This window comes from Sorex fumeus, unplaced genomic scaffold, assembly GCF_029834395.1.
Source record: "Sorex fumeus unplaced genomic scaffold, SorFum_2.1 ptg000009l, whole genome shotgun sequence".
Classification (NCBI taxonomy): Eukaryota; Metazoa; Chordata; class Mammalia; order Eulipotyphla; family Soricidae; genus Sorex; species Sorex fumeus.
This window is the reverse complement of record NW_026606066.1, coordinates 11,509,752-11,526,932: the sequence shown is the minus strand read 5'-3', so window position 1 is coordinate 11,526,932 and position 17,181 is coordinate 11,509,752. Positions and strand designations below refer to the sequence as shown.

Here is a 17,181-nt window from a genome sequence, read left to right as displayed (position 1 = left end):
ACTGTGAGTTGCCACAACTTAAGTTCTAAGTATTAGTTCTAAATGTATTCCTTTTCTGCTACTCTACTAATTTTTCTTGTGTTATTCTCCTACTTGTGTTATTACAGTGGTTTACTAACAAAATTTTCCAATCCTAGGTTTTTCCCAGATCCTGCAATGTCTTACTTTTCTCATCATATTAACCCTAGTAAACCATAGTTCCAGTGTTTAACAAGTGCCTCAAAAGATTTGTGCCCTTTGTGAAGCATTTACTGCTAAAGACAGGTAAAGGTAAAGGCCCTCCTGTTGTTCATCGATTTGCTCGAGCGGGCCCAGTAACGTTTCCATTGGAGACTTTGTTGTTACTGTGTCTGGCATATCGAATACTCTTGGTAGCTTGCCGGGCTCTCCGAGAGGGGCGGAGGAATTGAACTTGGGTCAGCCATGTTGGCTGCAAGGCAAATGCCCTACCGCTAATTTATCTTTTCCTCTTTTTCCACTTTGATTTTTTACATACCATTCACATAAAGATAGTGTAAAATCCTTTGTGAAATGAACCTGCCTTTTTTTTTCTGATAGATATATTCCTCATCATCGATAAATAGCTAATTAAGCCCCACTAACATATAGCCACTCATTGTCACTTGTTAGAAGTTATCTTACCTTCCTCTGAAATCTATGATTCATTTATCTTTTTTTTAACTGTGATTTTATTCATGATTTCAATATTTACCTCTCTTGTCCTTACAGCAATATACTATTTGGTGATTTTTATTTTATATGACTTCCTAACAAGTTACTGACTTACATAAAGCAGAAACTGAGTCTTATTCATTTCTATGCTCCCTTGCCTAGTACTTTGCATATAAACCTTTCATTAAATCGTCACTAATTAATTGAGTGAGTAGATACTAAGAAAATAAGCGAATACTGTATTTATTTTTATGCATAGGATGAAGGTGACCAAGCCGCAAGTGTTGAAGAACTAGAAAAACAGATTGAAAAACTGAGTAAAGTAAGCATTTTTCAGAATGAAGTTTATATCTTTTCTGTAATATTTTAAAATTTTGCCTTGTATATGATTATTCTGTCTGCTACAAAAGTTTATTTAATGAGTAATTAAAATTAGAATTTTTAGTTTTCCTCGTTAAATGTTAAAAGTTTGTGTCTTCAAACACAGTATTAAATGTTACCTGTTTTATATTATATTTGTGGATTTTATTTTCATTGAATTTATAAGCATATATTCATGTACTTCTTCCTAAGTTTTAGGTAATCTTATTTCAAAAGAGAAGTAGGAGTCAGTGCATTTTGTTATAGAACCACCTGCAACCTAGTTTGAAGTATATAATTTCTCTTCCTTTATTTTGTGGGTCTCCCTTTCCCTCTCTCCTTCACGCCCCCATGTCTCTCCCTTTCCAACCACATATCCCTCCTCTCTCATATTTCATGAATAAAAATACTTTTCTTCTTAAAAAAGTCAAGTTTTGGGGCTGGAGCGATAGCACAGTGGGTAGGGCATTTGCCTTGCACACGACCGACCCGGGTTTGATTCCCAGTATCCCATATGGTCCCCTGAGCACCACCAGGAGTAATTCCTGAGTGCAGAGCAAGGAGTAACCCCTGTGCATCACCAGGTGTGACGCAAAAAGCAAAAAAATAAAGTGTTTTAAAGTACTATTAGACAAGCTACTATAGAACTGTAATGAAAGATGAAATTGTGTACTATGCTCCAACTTGGATGGAACTAATGGGGATCATGCTGAGCGAAATTAGCCAGAAGAAAGGCAAGCACCAGAGATCTTACTCATCGTGGTATATAAGAAACAAAACACAAAACAAGGGGATCGATAATACCAACTGATAACAAATTCTAGGTACTGGAGTACAACTGAGAGCACCAGATTGGGTGTGGGGGAATAAGTGGATGAGATGTGACACAGGGACATTGGATGGGGAATCTTAGACACTTTGGTTATGATAAACAGAGTTAACTATCCCCCAAGACCATCAGTGTGAGCTTGCCGTAAATACATTACCTTAGCTATAATAAATTTGAGAAAAAATTATAATGAGATACCTATATATTATGTTAGATTCATTACAGAAGTATCTGTTACCTATGCTTACAGGCAAATGTAGATAAGGTCAACTTATATGTAGTGTTTCTTGTCTACTGGAGTCAGTGGAGTTGAGCCACTTTGCTTTGGATCAATAAAATGCTTAATCACATTATTATCGAGCATACAACATGCTTTACCGTAGGATGCCTAATGAAGTAAAACTTATATCTTTTTATTATTCCACAAGAAAAATATACCAGTTATCCTTAAAAGCGGGTAGGGCGTCTGCCTTGCACGCAGCCAACATGGCCGACCCGAGTTCGATTCCTCTGCCCCTCTCGGAGAGCCCAGCAAGCTACCGAGAGTATTTGATATGCCAGACACAGTAACAACAAAGTCTCCAATGGAGACGTTACTGGGCCCGCTCGAGCAAATCGATGATCAATGGGAGGGCCTTTACTTTACTTTTACTATCCTTAAAAGAATTTCTTTTTGTGTTACTTTTAGTGAAATTGTAGTTAGTATTGTCGTATATAGCTCTTTTGCTATCTTTTCCCAGAAATGAAATCATTCTGCTTTGAGCTACAGTAGGTATATAAAGTGGCTTATGTATAAATTTTGAAATACTTAATTCCCGTAGTTTCATCGTGTGCATCACTTTTTAACAGCAACAGAGTCAGTACAGAAGGAAGCTTTTTGATGCTTCTCACTCTCTCCGGTCGATGATGTTTGGCCAGGATCGTTACAGGCGCAGATACTGGATACTTCCCCAGTGTGGTGGGATTTTTGTAGAAGGCATGGAAAGTGGTGAAGGTAGGAATTATTAACCTAGTGAAAATAATTTATGAAACTAATTTTTTTAAATGTGTTATTCCTTTACTGCATTTTGTGCTTCCAATATCAAATTTGCATTATGAGTAATACATTCCTTTGAATTCATAATGTCTCTTCCAATCATAACTATCTCTTCCTTTTCTGTGACTTTTCCTTAGCCACTGTCTTTAGCTATCGAACACAAACTATTATTTTTACTATTCAATGCATATATCTCTTCACCTTTATTACCAAGCTGTTGTTTCATTTCTCTTCTTTCCCACTATCAAACTTTCCAATGTCTGACTTGTTCTTTAACGTATGACACAAGCAAGTATTCTAATAGTACCCTTGTTTAAATCTGAGATCATTATCATAATTGCCATTTATCTTAAAGTCTTACTCATATTTGAAATTTGTAACCTGTCCTCCTTTAAACTTCTTTTTTTATTGAGATTTGTATTACTACACAATCCTTTCTACTTTTTGGCTATTCTTTTGTTGGCTGCTTTTCTGTTACATTAACTAGCACAATACCTGGTGCATTTATGTGATCAATTAACATTTTGGATTGAATTTTTCAGAAATATATGTATGGACATTTGCAAAAGTTTAAATTTTGATAAAGCTGAAATATTAAAATATTTTTCTAGTGCTTACAGACTTTTTAATGTAGCAGTTGTCCCCATGGTAGTACATAGAGGCAAAAAAAAAATAGTTCAGCACATTTATTGAATTACCCACCAGATATTCCTATCACTACAGGAATTACACCTAAAACATGATTTTTGCCATACAAAAGTTTGCATCCATCTTTACAGAAAGGGTATTGATTAATTACATAGATGACTAAAACAATTATATGGACTAGGCATTTTTATTCTTTTTGCTTTCATCAATAGAATTATTTTTTTTAATTATTTTTGGACTTTTTATTTAGCTTATAGTATTAAGCTCTTTGATTCCCCTTTAACTTAAATATACTATTAAAATGTTTCATTTTCTTCAATTGTGTAACAAATGGGAAGTAATTCACTGTTTCAAACCACTAAAACTTAGTGAGTTGATTGACTTATCATTCTTTTTTATTTTGTCTATGTGACAGCATTTTTGCTTGTTTGATTTTTACACAATAAATACAAATTTGATGTGTTTTTGCTGTGCTAAGACCAAAGTATACAAAGATGAATGAAAATAAGTGGTTAAGCAATATAGAAGTCAGTGACATCAATGGTCTCATCAAATCACTGGAATATTTGTGTAATTACTATTATTAAAAAATCTAAATTATGTCAACTCATAGGAAAATTCTTTTAGATGGAAATAGGTAAGGTACTAGAGGAAAAGTTAATGTGTATATAGGAGCTATATAATGTTTATTATTGTTTGTATTTTTCTTATTGAATTAACATTGCTTTATAACACAAGCTTCATGTTACAATCATTAAAAACCTATGAATGGATGAACTCACTTATCTGTGGTATGTGAAAGAACTGGATGAGGAAATGCAGTATAGAGGGGTGGGGGGATTCCTTGATTACCTTGACCCCAGAGCTTTGGGAAGAGAAGGACAGAGAAAGAAAGGAATCAAGGGGAGGAGCCAGAGTGATTGTACAGTGGTAGAGCTGACCTAGGATCAATCCCCAGCATCCTGAGTGCAGAGCCTGAAGTAATCCCTGAGCATTACCGGGTATGACCAAAAACCAAACAACCCCAACAAAACAAAGAAATCAAGGGGGGAATGAGGATGATGACAAAGGGAAGTAAGTCATCTGGGAGCAAGAGTCAAGGTTTTAGTTATACTGGTGATGTGGGAGAGTAGTATGGTATATCAAAGCACAAACTCAACAACACTGAAAACATGAGGTCCAAGCTGTAACCACTGAATTTTGTAATTTTCCTGCAAGGTGACAGGTAGGAAGGAGTGAGGATAGAGCAGGGGTCAGGAATGGAGTCTGGCAACACTGTTAGAAGGAAGTTGACACTGGTGGTGGGATTGGTGTTGAAATATTATATAGCTCAAAGTCAACTATCAATCTTTGTAAATCAGTTTTTAAAATTTTTTGATTACAGTTTAAAATTAAATCTTTTTTTTTCCTTTTTGGATCACACCCGGCAATGCACAGGGGTTACTTCTGGCTCTGCACTCAGGAATTACTCCTGGAGGTGCTCAGGGGACCATATGGGATGCTGGGAATCGAACCCAGGTTGACGGCATGCGAGGCAAATGCCCCACCCACTGTGCTATTGTTTCAGCCCTAAAATTAAATTTTTTTAAAAAATCAACCTATATATATAGAACATATGACAATAGTTTTTAAGATACCAACTTTTCAGAATTAATCCAGTACAAATGTTAGTTCTCACTCAGTAAGTGTAAAGTTAAAGAAATACGTGAGCATGGATATGTAAAGTAATTGTGATTATTTTCCATGATCATCTCCAGGAAAATCGGTAGAAATCCATAAAAATTACATGATGCACAAGATTTTTCTTATGTTTGCTTTTAAATCTTATTTTAAGATATATCATTAGTTTTGAGCAATTTGATCATGATATGCCTTGGTATAATTATCTTCATGTTTCTTCACCTTGGGTTCATTGAATTTCATATATTTGTGGTTCCTAGTTTTCATCAAATTTGGTGATTTTTCAGCAGCTGTTTTCTTTTTTCTGCTTTTGTATGTTTTGGGGGAGGTTGGAGGTGTTGTCTGTTTATTTTGCAGTGCCAGGAATTGAATCCAGAACCTCACACATGCAAGACATGAGCTCCACCACTAAGTCACATTCCCAGTATTCATTTCTTTTTCGTGTGTGTGTGTGTGTGTGTGTGTGTTTGTGTGTCTGTGTCTGTATATATATGTTTGTGTGTGTGTATATGTGTGTCTGTCTATATTGGTTTGTGTATGTGTGTGTATGTGTGTGTATTAAACCCAGGACTCATCCATATACTCTACCATTGAGTTCAGTGATAGAGCTCCATAATGAAAAACTGATTTTATTTTTTAAATGTGCTTGTCTGCTAATTCTGCTGTCTTGTCAGTGTGGGGTAAATTTTGATTGATTTTTCTAATTATGTATCATGTTTTTTTGTGTCTATACATGCCTGTATCTAATTTTGATAGGATATCAGGCATTGTGATTTTCTTATTGGATACATTAGAGCTTTACTTACCAGGAACACAATTAAACTATTTGGAAAAAAATTTATTCTTTCAGATATTGCTGTTAAAATTTGACCAGATTAGGAAAGTAGACAGAATTAGAATACTGCTCAGTCTAGACTGAATATCTTCTACCACTGCAAGAAGAATTTCTAAACCATCTGTACTTATTTGGCCTGTTACTCCCTTTTTAGAGAAAATCCCATTCCTGCTTCCCCTACCCTATTTCTCTTGAAGAGTAGGATTGAAAAAGTTTATAAATTTTATTACTGTGTATTTTATCTTGAATATGTATTTCTTTAGAAGTTAAATGATCAGAGCTAGATACAACACAGGGGATGAGACATGTTCCTTATATACTGCTAACCCTGGTTTAATTCCCAGCAACTGCAGGTGGCAGGTTTGAAAATGATGTTTATAATAGAATTTCCCTTTTACTTCCTTTCCTTTCTATAATTGTTGTTCTTGCAATAACCACAGATGACACAAACGCTGATGCTTGGTTGTGGTGCTCATCAGCATTATTCATGGAGTGATACTGATGCACTCAACCATGGTGCTCCCCAGGCACCGTGCTTATACACATACTCACAGGGATCAGGGAATGGTGTTCCTAGTCAGGGTACTCATCCACCTCTTAGTTATCATGATCACTAGGGGTCACATGCTGCAGTTGCAGTGCTTGCCCACACCTGGCTAGTGATTTAGAGAGCAGACACTTAACTGTGGCACTGTAGATTCCAAACAGCAGAGCTCAGTGCATGCAGGCAGCATTAGTAACTGAACTGGCAGCCTCTGGTTGCAAGGCAAGCACTGGTAGCTATCTCTGAAGGCCAGAATTTTTCTTTTCTTTTTTAAGTTTTTAGGCTTTCATGAATGTATGCATGATAGAGAAGACTCCTGGGAAGATTTATACAAAATTAATTTATACCCAGAATATGTTCATTTGACTCATATATCTAGGGCTTTAACAGTTTTCCTATATATATATATATATATATATACATATATATATATATATTCAAAACTTGGAGCATATTGGGTGATCTAGAATTTTGGAATATCTCTGCATATTGGTTCATAGTAAAATATGATTTTAGTATTTGCTTGATCTGGAGTCACTACTCTTCATAATACTTTTCAATTCTATAGGACTAGAAGAAATTGCAAAAGAAAGAGAAAAACTTAAAAAAGCAGAAAGTATCCAGATCAAAGAAGAAATATTTGAGATGTCTGAAGATGCTTTAAATTGTTCAAACACCGATCATTGTGAGCCAAAAGAAGATCCTAAAGAAAAGGATAATACAAATCTCTTTCTTCAGAAACCTGGCTCTTTTTCAAAATTAAGCAAGCTTTTAGAAGTAGCTAAGATGCCTCCTGAACCAGATGTAATGACCCCCAAAACAAATAGTTCTAATGGGTGCACGTTGTCTTATCAAAACAGTGGGAAACACTCATTAGGCAGCATTCAATCACCAGTAACACAAAGTAACATGGAAAAGACAGATTCTAATAATCTGTTTAGTCCAGGCTCCAGTGGATCAGGGAAGTTCTACAGTCCTCTCCCCAATGATCAGTTGTTAAAAACACTGACAGAAAAGAGCAGACAATGGTTTAGCCTTTTGCCAAGAACACCTTGTGACGACAGTTCACTTACCCACGCCGATACGTCAGCTGCCTCGTCGGGGATGCCTCCGTCTCAGCCACCTTCTAAGTCACCTTCCCCTGCTCCAGCTCCTCTGCTTGGATCATCTCCTGCTCAGACTCCTGTAGCCCTAAATCCATTTGCTTTATCACCTCTTCAGGTGAGTGCTACCTACTGTAACTCATTCTATTTAGCTTTTTATGTATCCTTGACCTTTATGAAGATTTTCAGTCAAGGAGGATCAGTTGAATATTTATAATAGTGTTCCTGCCAATTTGAAAACTAGAAGAGTTTCAGAATCACTATTAACAAGTTCATCAGAATACTCAGGTGCTCATGTCTAAGACTAAGGCAAAGGGTGCTTTAATTACTTTGAACATATTTTTTATTATAATTAATAAGAATTTGGGGATTAAATGAAAACATAAAATTTACTCTTGTTATTGTATTAATTTTTTTCTAATATAAATGGAAAATTACTTCATAACTTTAAAAAGTGATTTTAGATTCAGATTTTTTTTCCTTAACCTCTCATTCTGTCTTATAAATGTTTTGGGTTTTTTTGCAGATGAAAAGTGGAGTGTCTATGATGGGACTTCAGTTTTGTGGGTGGCCCACTGGCGTGCTTACCCCCAGTGTGCCATTCACATCACCTTTACCCAGTCTGGGATCAGGGTTGGGATTATCCGAAGGAAATGGTAATTCATTCTTGACTCCCAATGTTGCTCCAAGTAAAAGTGAATCTCCAATACCACAGAATGAAAAAGCCTCTTTAGCTCAATCTGCAGCTGTTGAAGTAGCAAAGCCAGTTGATTTTCCTTGTCCAAAACCTATTCCAGAAGGTAGGTACCTTGAGAGGTCTTGAAGACACTTACTTTATTCCATTGTTATGAACTTATATATCATAACTAGATATTTGATTGGTTTATATAGTTAATGTTTTTATTTGCATTTTACCATTATTTTATACTCAAAATAACTCATCAAATATCTACTTACTTATCTTGACTTAGAAATGCAGTTTGGTTGGTGGAGAATTATTGACCCAGAGGACCTAAAAGCTTTGCTCAAAGTACTACATCTCAGAGGAATAAGAGAAAAGGCATTACAAAAACAAATTCAGAAACACTTGGATTATATTACTCAAGCCTGCATCAAGAATAAGGATGGTATGTACCCAAAGAAATTCCTGAGGATTAATGAATTCTTTTACTTTAACTCATATTAACTTTTCGATTCAGAATGAACATACTTATAAGCAGTTTTTCTGTAATATCTAACAAATGATATCCCTTAACTTGTTTTTCCTTCCTTGTAATTTTTATACCTGTGCACATATTTTGTATTTCTTAAAAAAGAATGCTTCTACTCTTAAGAGTAAACTATCTGCATTTCATAAGTATGTTTGTGTATGCCAAGTTACCTGTATGTATTTCCACTGGGGAATAAAAATAATTTTATTTTTTTCCAAATGTAGTTGCCATTATTGAATTAAATGAAAATGAAGAAAATCAAGTAACTCGAGATATTGTGGAGAACTGGTCAGTAGAAGAACAAGCACTGGAAATGGATCTGAGTATTCTTCAGCAGGTAGAAGATCTGGAGAGGAGAGTTGCCTCAGCAAGTTTGCAAGTAAAGGTAAAGTTGACTTGGGATAAAATCGTTTTTACGATGATAGAAGGTAACTAATATTTATTATATGCACTATTTATGCCAGTTACTCTTAAGACTGTTTTCACTTTATCACATCTCATTTTCAAAATAACCGTGAATTAATTCCCGCCATCTGAGAGGTAAGAAATAAAGCTCAAAGTAAGTAATCTGCCAATTATCATAAGTGACTAAATGTGGATTCAAAGTCTCTCTGTCTGACATTAAAGTCCAGGTTCATGATACTAAATCTTGCCTCCTCAGTTAAAAATAACATTTCTAGTGTGCAGTTATTCTTTACTACAAGAAGAATTTCACATGATTAATGTAATATTCTATCAAACTAAACTATAGTGTTTTGTTTTTAGATTTGGTCCTACCTTGCGTATATGTCATGCTATGGATTAGACTTTTACTCTATGAAATTAAAAACTGGAGAATCTAGATACACGCACACATATTACATATTATGTTCTTGCATACATACATGCAAATCACACTACATATATTTATTTTTTTATTATCTATCTACTTATTAGTATGTCACCAGCAGTGATTCAAACTGACTTCCCAGTGAATAAGCAAAAGAAGAGCTTCATATTTGTGAGGAATTTTTTATCTAATAGAGCATGTGAAGGTCTTATCAGTCAATAATAATGAGGTGAAATCTTTGAAAATAAATGTATGATGAGTGTGAGACAGACACCTGGAAACATTTAGAAAATATAATTTCCATGTAATTTGATTTGACATTTTCTATTTTATTCTGAGTGAGAGTTGTATATACTACTGGCCCATCCTAGCCTAATTAAAATTTTTATTTATAATTATTTTAATGCCAGCATTTGTAAACTTTTGAGGGTCTCCCAAAGTGTAATTTTCCAGAGCCATGGCGATAGATCAAATGTCTAGAACACATGGTTTACATGGTTTGCAAGATCCAGGTCCAGTCTCCAGCATTTCTCCCCTGCAAAGCCAGGTATGGCCCCAAAACAAAAAATGTCATTTTTCAGAGCTAATAAAATATACTTATTTAATTGCAAACTTAACTGTATCAGGAACAAGGAGCTTAAAGGCTGTATGTGAATGAGAAATCTTGGGATTTGACTTGCTGTGTCAGATGCACAGATGGGAAAGTGAGGGAAAGGTAGATTGAGGTGTTCAAATGTCATGGTAAAATACTTGCTTTGTAAAACAGTGGGGCCTCTTATGATGTGAGCTAGAGGATTGATTTAAGTATGCTAAGATATAAGATCATTTCTTCATCAACATACATGTATTAAATGTCTACTATTTGCCTTCCCTGTGCAGGTGATAAAATTAGATCGTCCCTACCTTTGTGAAATTTACAAGTAGAGTTTTATATTAGTGGTAGAAAGATTTAATTAGGGCTGGAGAGATAAGGATCTTGCCTTGCACGCTTGACCCAAAAGCAAACCAAAAACGGTATTAATCAGATAATCACAGTAGTAAAAATGTGTGACTGTCCAAAGCCATGGAGTATCACGTCCTTTGAGAGCCTATAATGGAGAAACTTGCCTCTAAGTCAGGTGTGGGCTCCAGGAGGAAGCGAATTATGACATGTAAGTTGCAGAATGAGCAAAGTTAATAAGTGAAGAAGTTAAAATCTATGTAGAGTTTGTGCAAATCTGCTGCTGCCTGAGAAACAAAGGTGAATGTAAGGACCTGTATGCAAGTAATGATAATGGCAAAGAAGAGGCTACCAAGAACTTTCCATTTAAGTGGTCTGATGAAATTAATCAGTACTTTGTGAAAATAAGAATGCTTCGCTGATGTTCTCAATAAACTTTTTCAAGATTTGCTTATAACCATTATTTTTTGTTTTATTTCAAAATTTGTTTTCCTTTTTTTGCCACCTAGCATAGGAAACAAAAACTTTTCAGTGACAACATCCTTGAGATCTGCTGGATTCGGCTGCCTTACTTTAGTAACAGCAAGTCATCCAACAGGCATTTTAAAAAGAAACCATAATAACATTATTCTCTTGATATATAGGGTTGGATGTGTCCAGAGCCCGCATCAGAAAGGGAGGACTTGGTATATTTTGAACATAAGTCATTTTCTAAATTGTGCAAGGAGCATGATGGAGAATTTACTGGCGAAGAAGAAAGCAGTGAGCATGCACTAGAACGGAAGAGTGACAACCCCCTAGATATAGCTGTAACCAGGCTGGCTGATTTGGAGCGGAACATTGAAAGAAGGTATCTGAAGAGCCCCTTAAGTACCACCATTCAGATCAAACTGGATAATGTGGGCACAGTTACTGTCCCTGCTCCTGCACCATCCATTAGTGGTGATGGTGACGGGTAGGTTATTGAGATTAACTTGAAAAATTATTGTGCTTCTTTGCTAATTGGAGCCTATTTTCTATTGCCTGTTATCTATGTATCTTCTTGTATGTCTGTGATCCATGTGGATCATGCTATTTGCATGGTGCTTTGTTACAACATTTTTTTTTGTTTTGTTTTGTTATGTGCGTTGATAATCCTGCAAAGTGACCTTACATTTACCTGGTTGTGACTAAGCTTTGAGGCACGTAGCCACAGTCTGTGCACTACATCGAATTTAGTTGCTTAAACCTTATACTTATTGGCTGTTATATGTTTTTGTCATTGCTTGGCTTTCAGTGTGATGATTGTTTCACATTCAGTAACCATAAATGTGGACATGACCTACTTAATTTTTCTATATTTCAATGCAGAATTGAAGAGGATATTGCTCCAGGGCTCAGGGTATGGAGAAGGGCATTATCAGAAGCTCGCAGTGCTGCACAGGTAGCTCTGTGCATTCAGCAGTTACAGAAATCAATAGCATGGGAAAAATCAATTATGAAAGTTGTAAGTGTTTTTATTTAAGAAATACTATAACTAATTTACTTTGTCCTGTTTTTTCCAACATCCAGCTATTTATTAATTACATAGTACTTATTCTCAAATAATATATGTGCTACTTGAGAATTTGCCTAATTCTTAAAGATTTTATTTTGATGCTTTCCTTTTTATTTTGAGCTTTTTGGCGGAATCTACCAAGTGCTTTCTTTATTCCTAATCTCAGTTCTCTTGTTTTAATACTGTTTATAACTCCGAAGTTACATTCTGTCAGCTTAGTTGCTTATTTAAACATTTTAAAGGCCTCTTATCCATGTTCTCGTTCCTAACAGTACCTACCATATACATTTACTACTTCCAAAAATGTCTATATTTATATCAATTTTCATATTAAATGCTAAGAAATGCTTCAGTGAGTAAGTACAAGATAAACAGAGGGTTCTTAACTTTCTGCTTTGTTTCTGCACATTTGGCATCAGATGTAGCTGACCTAAAGTCAAGATCTTTTAGTCTTTCCTTAACTCATTAAAACTGAATTTTCACCTTCTTTGATTGTGCTAATTAGCTATTATCATTTAGTGGTCTCTTTATACCAGATGTTGAATGTAATATATTCAAAGTTAAAGATTTATTTCTCGTATTTTCTAAGAAGTTATGTATTGATATAAAAGTATTTCTCTTATCTTTAATATAACATATCAAAACATCTATTATATATACTTATGAGCTCTATAACATTTGTTTTTGAATTATAGATTAATTTTAATATTAAAGCCTTTGAAATTTTCATGAACAATTGAGAATAAGATTCTTTAAAATATTTTTAAATAATTTAGCATTCTTTCATTTTTTGTTTCTATATTTACACTGCTTGCGGTTATTCATATTATACAAAATACATTTAGTTTCTTGTGCCTTTTATTTAACTTCTATGTAAAGTGCTCATGGATTAAAGAATCTGCAATCTCAAAATATGCTGAAGTTTAGGTCTTTCCCAATTCAGACTAGAATTTATCTTAAGTTTTAAAGTATTGTTTAGCTAATTTAGTAGCATTTTTTCCAAGTAAAACCAGTATCTCTTCCAAAACTATTTTTTAAAGAACAGTTTAAAGTCATCTTTGACATGACAAAAAAAAAGTTTAATTCCTATTTAAAATAGAAATTTGTAAAGATATTTAAAACTTGTATCAAACAATTATAGTGTGGTCACTTTAGTTATACACAAAAACTCAAAAGTGATATCAAAATATGCTTTTATAATTTATTTTTTCAATCTAAAATTTTACTCTTACAAACTCATATAACTTTCATGTTTTTAATATTACACTTATTTTTTAACAATGGTAATGAAATAGTCTGCTTCTTTTTCTGTCACTTAATATTTGTTTTTCAAATATCTTTAAAAGAATAGTTTTATATTCAAAAACTTTGGAAAAGTTTATAATCTTTAATTAGAAATATTAAGTAACTGTGCCTATGATCTTCATAGTAAGTCCTCAGAACATGTTCAGTTGCTTAGTTTGGGGAGAAAGCTGACAGGGCTGGAGCACATGCTTTGTTTTGCATCCAGTCACCCCAGTATTGTGTGGTCCCTTGATTACTGGGTAGAGCCCCAGAACCAAAAAGGATAAATAACCTTCAATGTCACTGCCCTCCCATTGTTCATCGATTTGCTCAAGCAGGCCCAGTAACGTCTCCATTGTGAGACTTGTTGTTACTGTGTTTGGCATATCGAATACGTCACGGGGAGCTTGCCAGGCTTTGCTGTGCAGACGAGATACTCTCAGTAGCTTGCCAGGCTCTCCAAGAGGGACAGAGGAATTGAATCCAGACCCGTCAGGTCGCCTGCGTGCAAGGCAAACGCCCTACCACTGTGCTATCGCTCCAGCCCAAATAACCTTAAAATGTTCTATATCTTTAGAACCACACCTTGCTAGAGACCAGGCTCACTGAGAAAGGCGGCGCTCTTAATAATTTGCCCCTAGAAAATTCTCTACATAGAATATGCTTTATATTCTTTTTAATATGTCCTAAGTGTACCATCTATCTTAAATTTTATTGTTATATAAAATTTGAATCACCATGAATTCCAAAGTTACAAAACTATTTTGATTGAGTTTTAAGCAATATTGATCCAACACTAGTTCCTTCACTGGTGCCCACTACCCTTCACCAGTGTCCCTTGTTTTCCTCCCACCCATCAGCCTGCTTCCATGGTAGGCACTTTTCCTTCCTGGATTGTCCTGGTGTTCCCTTCCCTATTATCCCTCTCACCCCTGCCCCAACTTTGTATTGTTTTTAATGGTGAAGACTGAGTGGCATCTATTATTCTAGCTGTAGTCGCATAGATGTTAAAAGCAAATGCTAACAATTGCTCTAGCATATTGTGAACTATTTCTGTGATTTTGCAAAAGTGTTATTTAGTATCACACACTTTTTGCAAAAGTGTTATTTAGTATCTGTCACCCTTCCTTAATAAATATTAGAAAATAATTTTATTTTTAAATCACGAGAGATGTAAGACAGACTGTGATATTTTTAGTTATATATTCTAGAAAAATGAAAATTTGCTTACATTTATTAATTTGATTTTTAAATTTTGTTATGGGTTTAAATATAACCATCTAAATGTTACATCTCAATGAATATTTTTATAATAAGAGTTTTTAGGGGCTGGAGCAAAAGCACAGCGGGTAGGGCGTTTGCCTTGCATGCAGCTGACCCAGGTTCGATTTCCAGCATCCGATATGGTCCCCTGAGTACTGCCAGGAGTGTTTCCTGAGTACAGAGCCAGGAGTAACCCCTGATCATCACTGGGTATGACCCAAAAAATTTTTTTAAAAAAAGATTTTTTAAAAATAACACAAATGTGGAAAAACAGCATCAAATTAAAGTAGTGACATGGTCTAGGAAGCATCATAAGAATAATTACCTTTGAATACAAAATTCACCAGCTTTGACTCTTGTACACATGTGAATTTTAGTATTAAAGATTTATTTGACACATTTGTTAAGTTTGTTTGTGCGTATCTGCCATTTTGTTAAAATTTTCAGACTACCATTGTTTTATATATATAATAATTTATATGGTTTTCAGATTTTTCCAAATTAAGATTTAATGTACTGGAAATTAAAGTTTGAAAAGTTCATCTATTTTGTTTTTAAGAGTATATGCATCTATAAACAACTTTAATTATAGTTTAGATGTTTTCATTTTTAAAAATATTGATTGCAGGACATTTTCTCCCAGAACTGGATATGTAAGCTCAATGTCAAAAGTGATAGTGCTTACCATTTTTTAAGCCATCATTGAAATTTTTACTTGTTTAACTTTTCTTCCTTCCCTTTGTGAATCTTGATACATAAAAAGAACGTGCATTTGTGGGGAAAAATAATCTCTGCATATTTTAAAGTTCTTAGCATTAGAAATTTTTAACAAGAAGAATTAATTTTAATTTAAAATAAATCATGATCTAAATTCTTTGAATTCTTTGAATTTATTGTACTAGGGCTTTTGGGGGGTTGGTATAAGTCATTTTGTTGGATCCATTTTATGTAGATGTGATACATGAATTGATCTCCAAAGTTTCCTGGTTTGAACACATTTTTTAATCAATCACAAAATAATGAATTTAAGTAAAATATAGAGACATCTTTCTATTATATAGTTCTGATTCTGATACGTTTCCTAATTTAAATCTTAAAAATTACTCTTTTATTTCTTTCTCAGGACATCATGAGGATGCTAAGATAAGCCAAAGCTGAAATATATTTAAAAATGAATGCACCACATATTGAAGCTACTCATTGCTTTATGTGCTCTAATGTCATGTTAATTATTTCATATGTTAATGTGTACATGCTTCTGAAGTGTGTGCAGGCATTCAACCTCTAGCTTTGTTTTTTGCAGTGTACCTGAAATGTGCATTTACCCCAATTGAACTGCTCACCCCGTCATGTGGTCCATATCTGTGTAACGAGAGATACATAGATGTGTATGGCTACTGTACATTTGTTAGCAAGCGGAATGTTCATTACTAATATAAACTAGGAATTATGGTGTGTTTAATATCCCCGTGGCTATTATTTATAGTACAGTATTAACTTTAAATGATTTTTCGTATATTATAGTACTGCCAGATCTGTCGAAAGGGAGATAATGAAGAACTGCTCCTCCTTTGTGATGGCTGTGACAAAGGCTGTCACACATATTGCCACAGACCCAAGATTACCACTATCCCAGATGGCGACTGGTTTTGTCCAACTTGTATTGCTAAGGTAAGACTGATCTAAAACTAAGACTTTTTTTCCACTCTGAAGAACTCTATGCTCTCTCTTGAACATGTATTTCTTTCTCTTGTCTCACACTTCACTAAGTAAATTTCTTTCAATGAAAATATTATGCTTCACTAAAAAATAAGTAATAAAATAAAACTGAACTTATCAATTACCATATCAAAATGCAGACTATTATGGAGATTTTTTTTTTTTAATTTTTTTTTTTTTATTTATTGAATCACTGTGGGAAAGGTTACAAAGCTTTCAGGTTTATGTCTCAGTCATGCAAATATCAAACACATTTCCCTTTACCAATACTTATTTTTTCCCATGAAGAACCCCAATAAAACCCCACCCCCCACCCCTCCCCGTCCCTGTGAGGCAGATGAATTCTAGTTAACACTCTATCCGCTTTGATTAGATTGTTTCAATAAAAGATTCACCACTATTATTTAAGAGTTTACCCCCCCCCCCAAATCAGACATGCTGAAAAAGCATTGTGAAGTGATTTGCTTTCTCCAGCTGGGTTCAAGAATTAAATGTTGGTTTTGGATTTCTGCTATTTTACTTATTGACCCTGGAAGTATTTCTACTGAAAGTCAGATAGTTAAGAAATTGGTTTCTGTGTTCTGGAGTCGTGGCCGTGCTGGAGAGCCGCTCGTGGGGGGCAACTGGTGGCCTCGGTAGGGTGTGAAGGGCGGAGCGAAACGCCCCCCTTCCCATGAGGTTTTAGTCGCCC

At 34.7% G+C, this 17,181-nt stretch overlaps 1 protein-coding gene across 15 annotated transcripts in view; it reads left to right on the top strand.

Annotated features, from left to right (window-relative positions):
* BAZ2B (bromodomain adjacent to zinc finger domain 2B) overlaps positions 1-17,181 on the top strand; it is a 407,328-nt gene that overhangs the window by 378,270 nt on the left and 11,877 nt on the right. For 10 of the 15 annotated variants that reach the window (XM_056110107.1, XM_056110111.1, XM_056110106.1 and 7 more), the window contains 9 exons: positions 932-994; positions 2,711-2,855; positions 7,173-7,825; positions 8,234-8,507; positions 8,679-8,834; positions 9,143-9,303; positions 11,332-11,642; positions 12,038-12,173; positions 16,296-16,442. In XM_056110107.1, coding sequence (XP_055966082.1) covers positions 932-994; positions 2,711-2,855; positions 7,173-7,825; positions 8,234-8,507; positions 8,679-8,834; positions 9,143-9,303; positions 11,332-11,642; positions 12,038-12,173; positions 16,296-16,442 — 2,046 coding nt within the window. The remainder of the gene's footprint in view (positions 1-931; positions 995-2,710; positions 2,856-7,172; positions 7,826-8,233; positions 8,508-8,678; positions 8,835-9,142; positions 9,304-11,331; positions 11,643-12,037; positions 12,174-16,295; positions 16,443-17,181) is intronic. The other 5 variants (XM_056110112.1, XM_056110109.1, XM_056110108.1 and 2 more) reach the window with 1 other exon arrangement.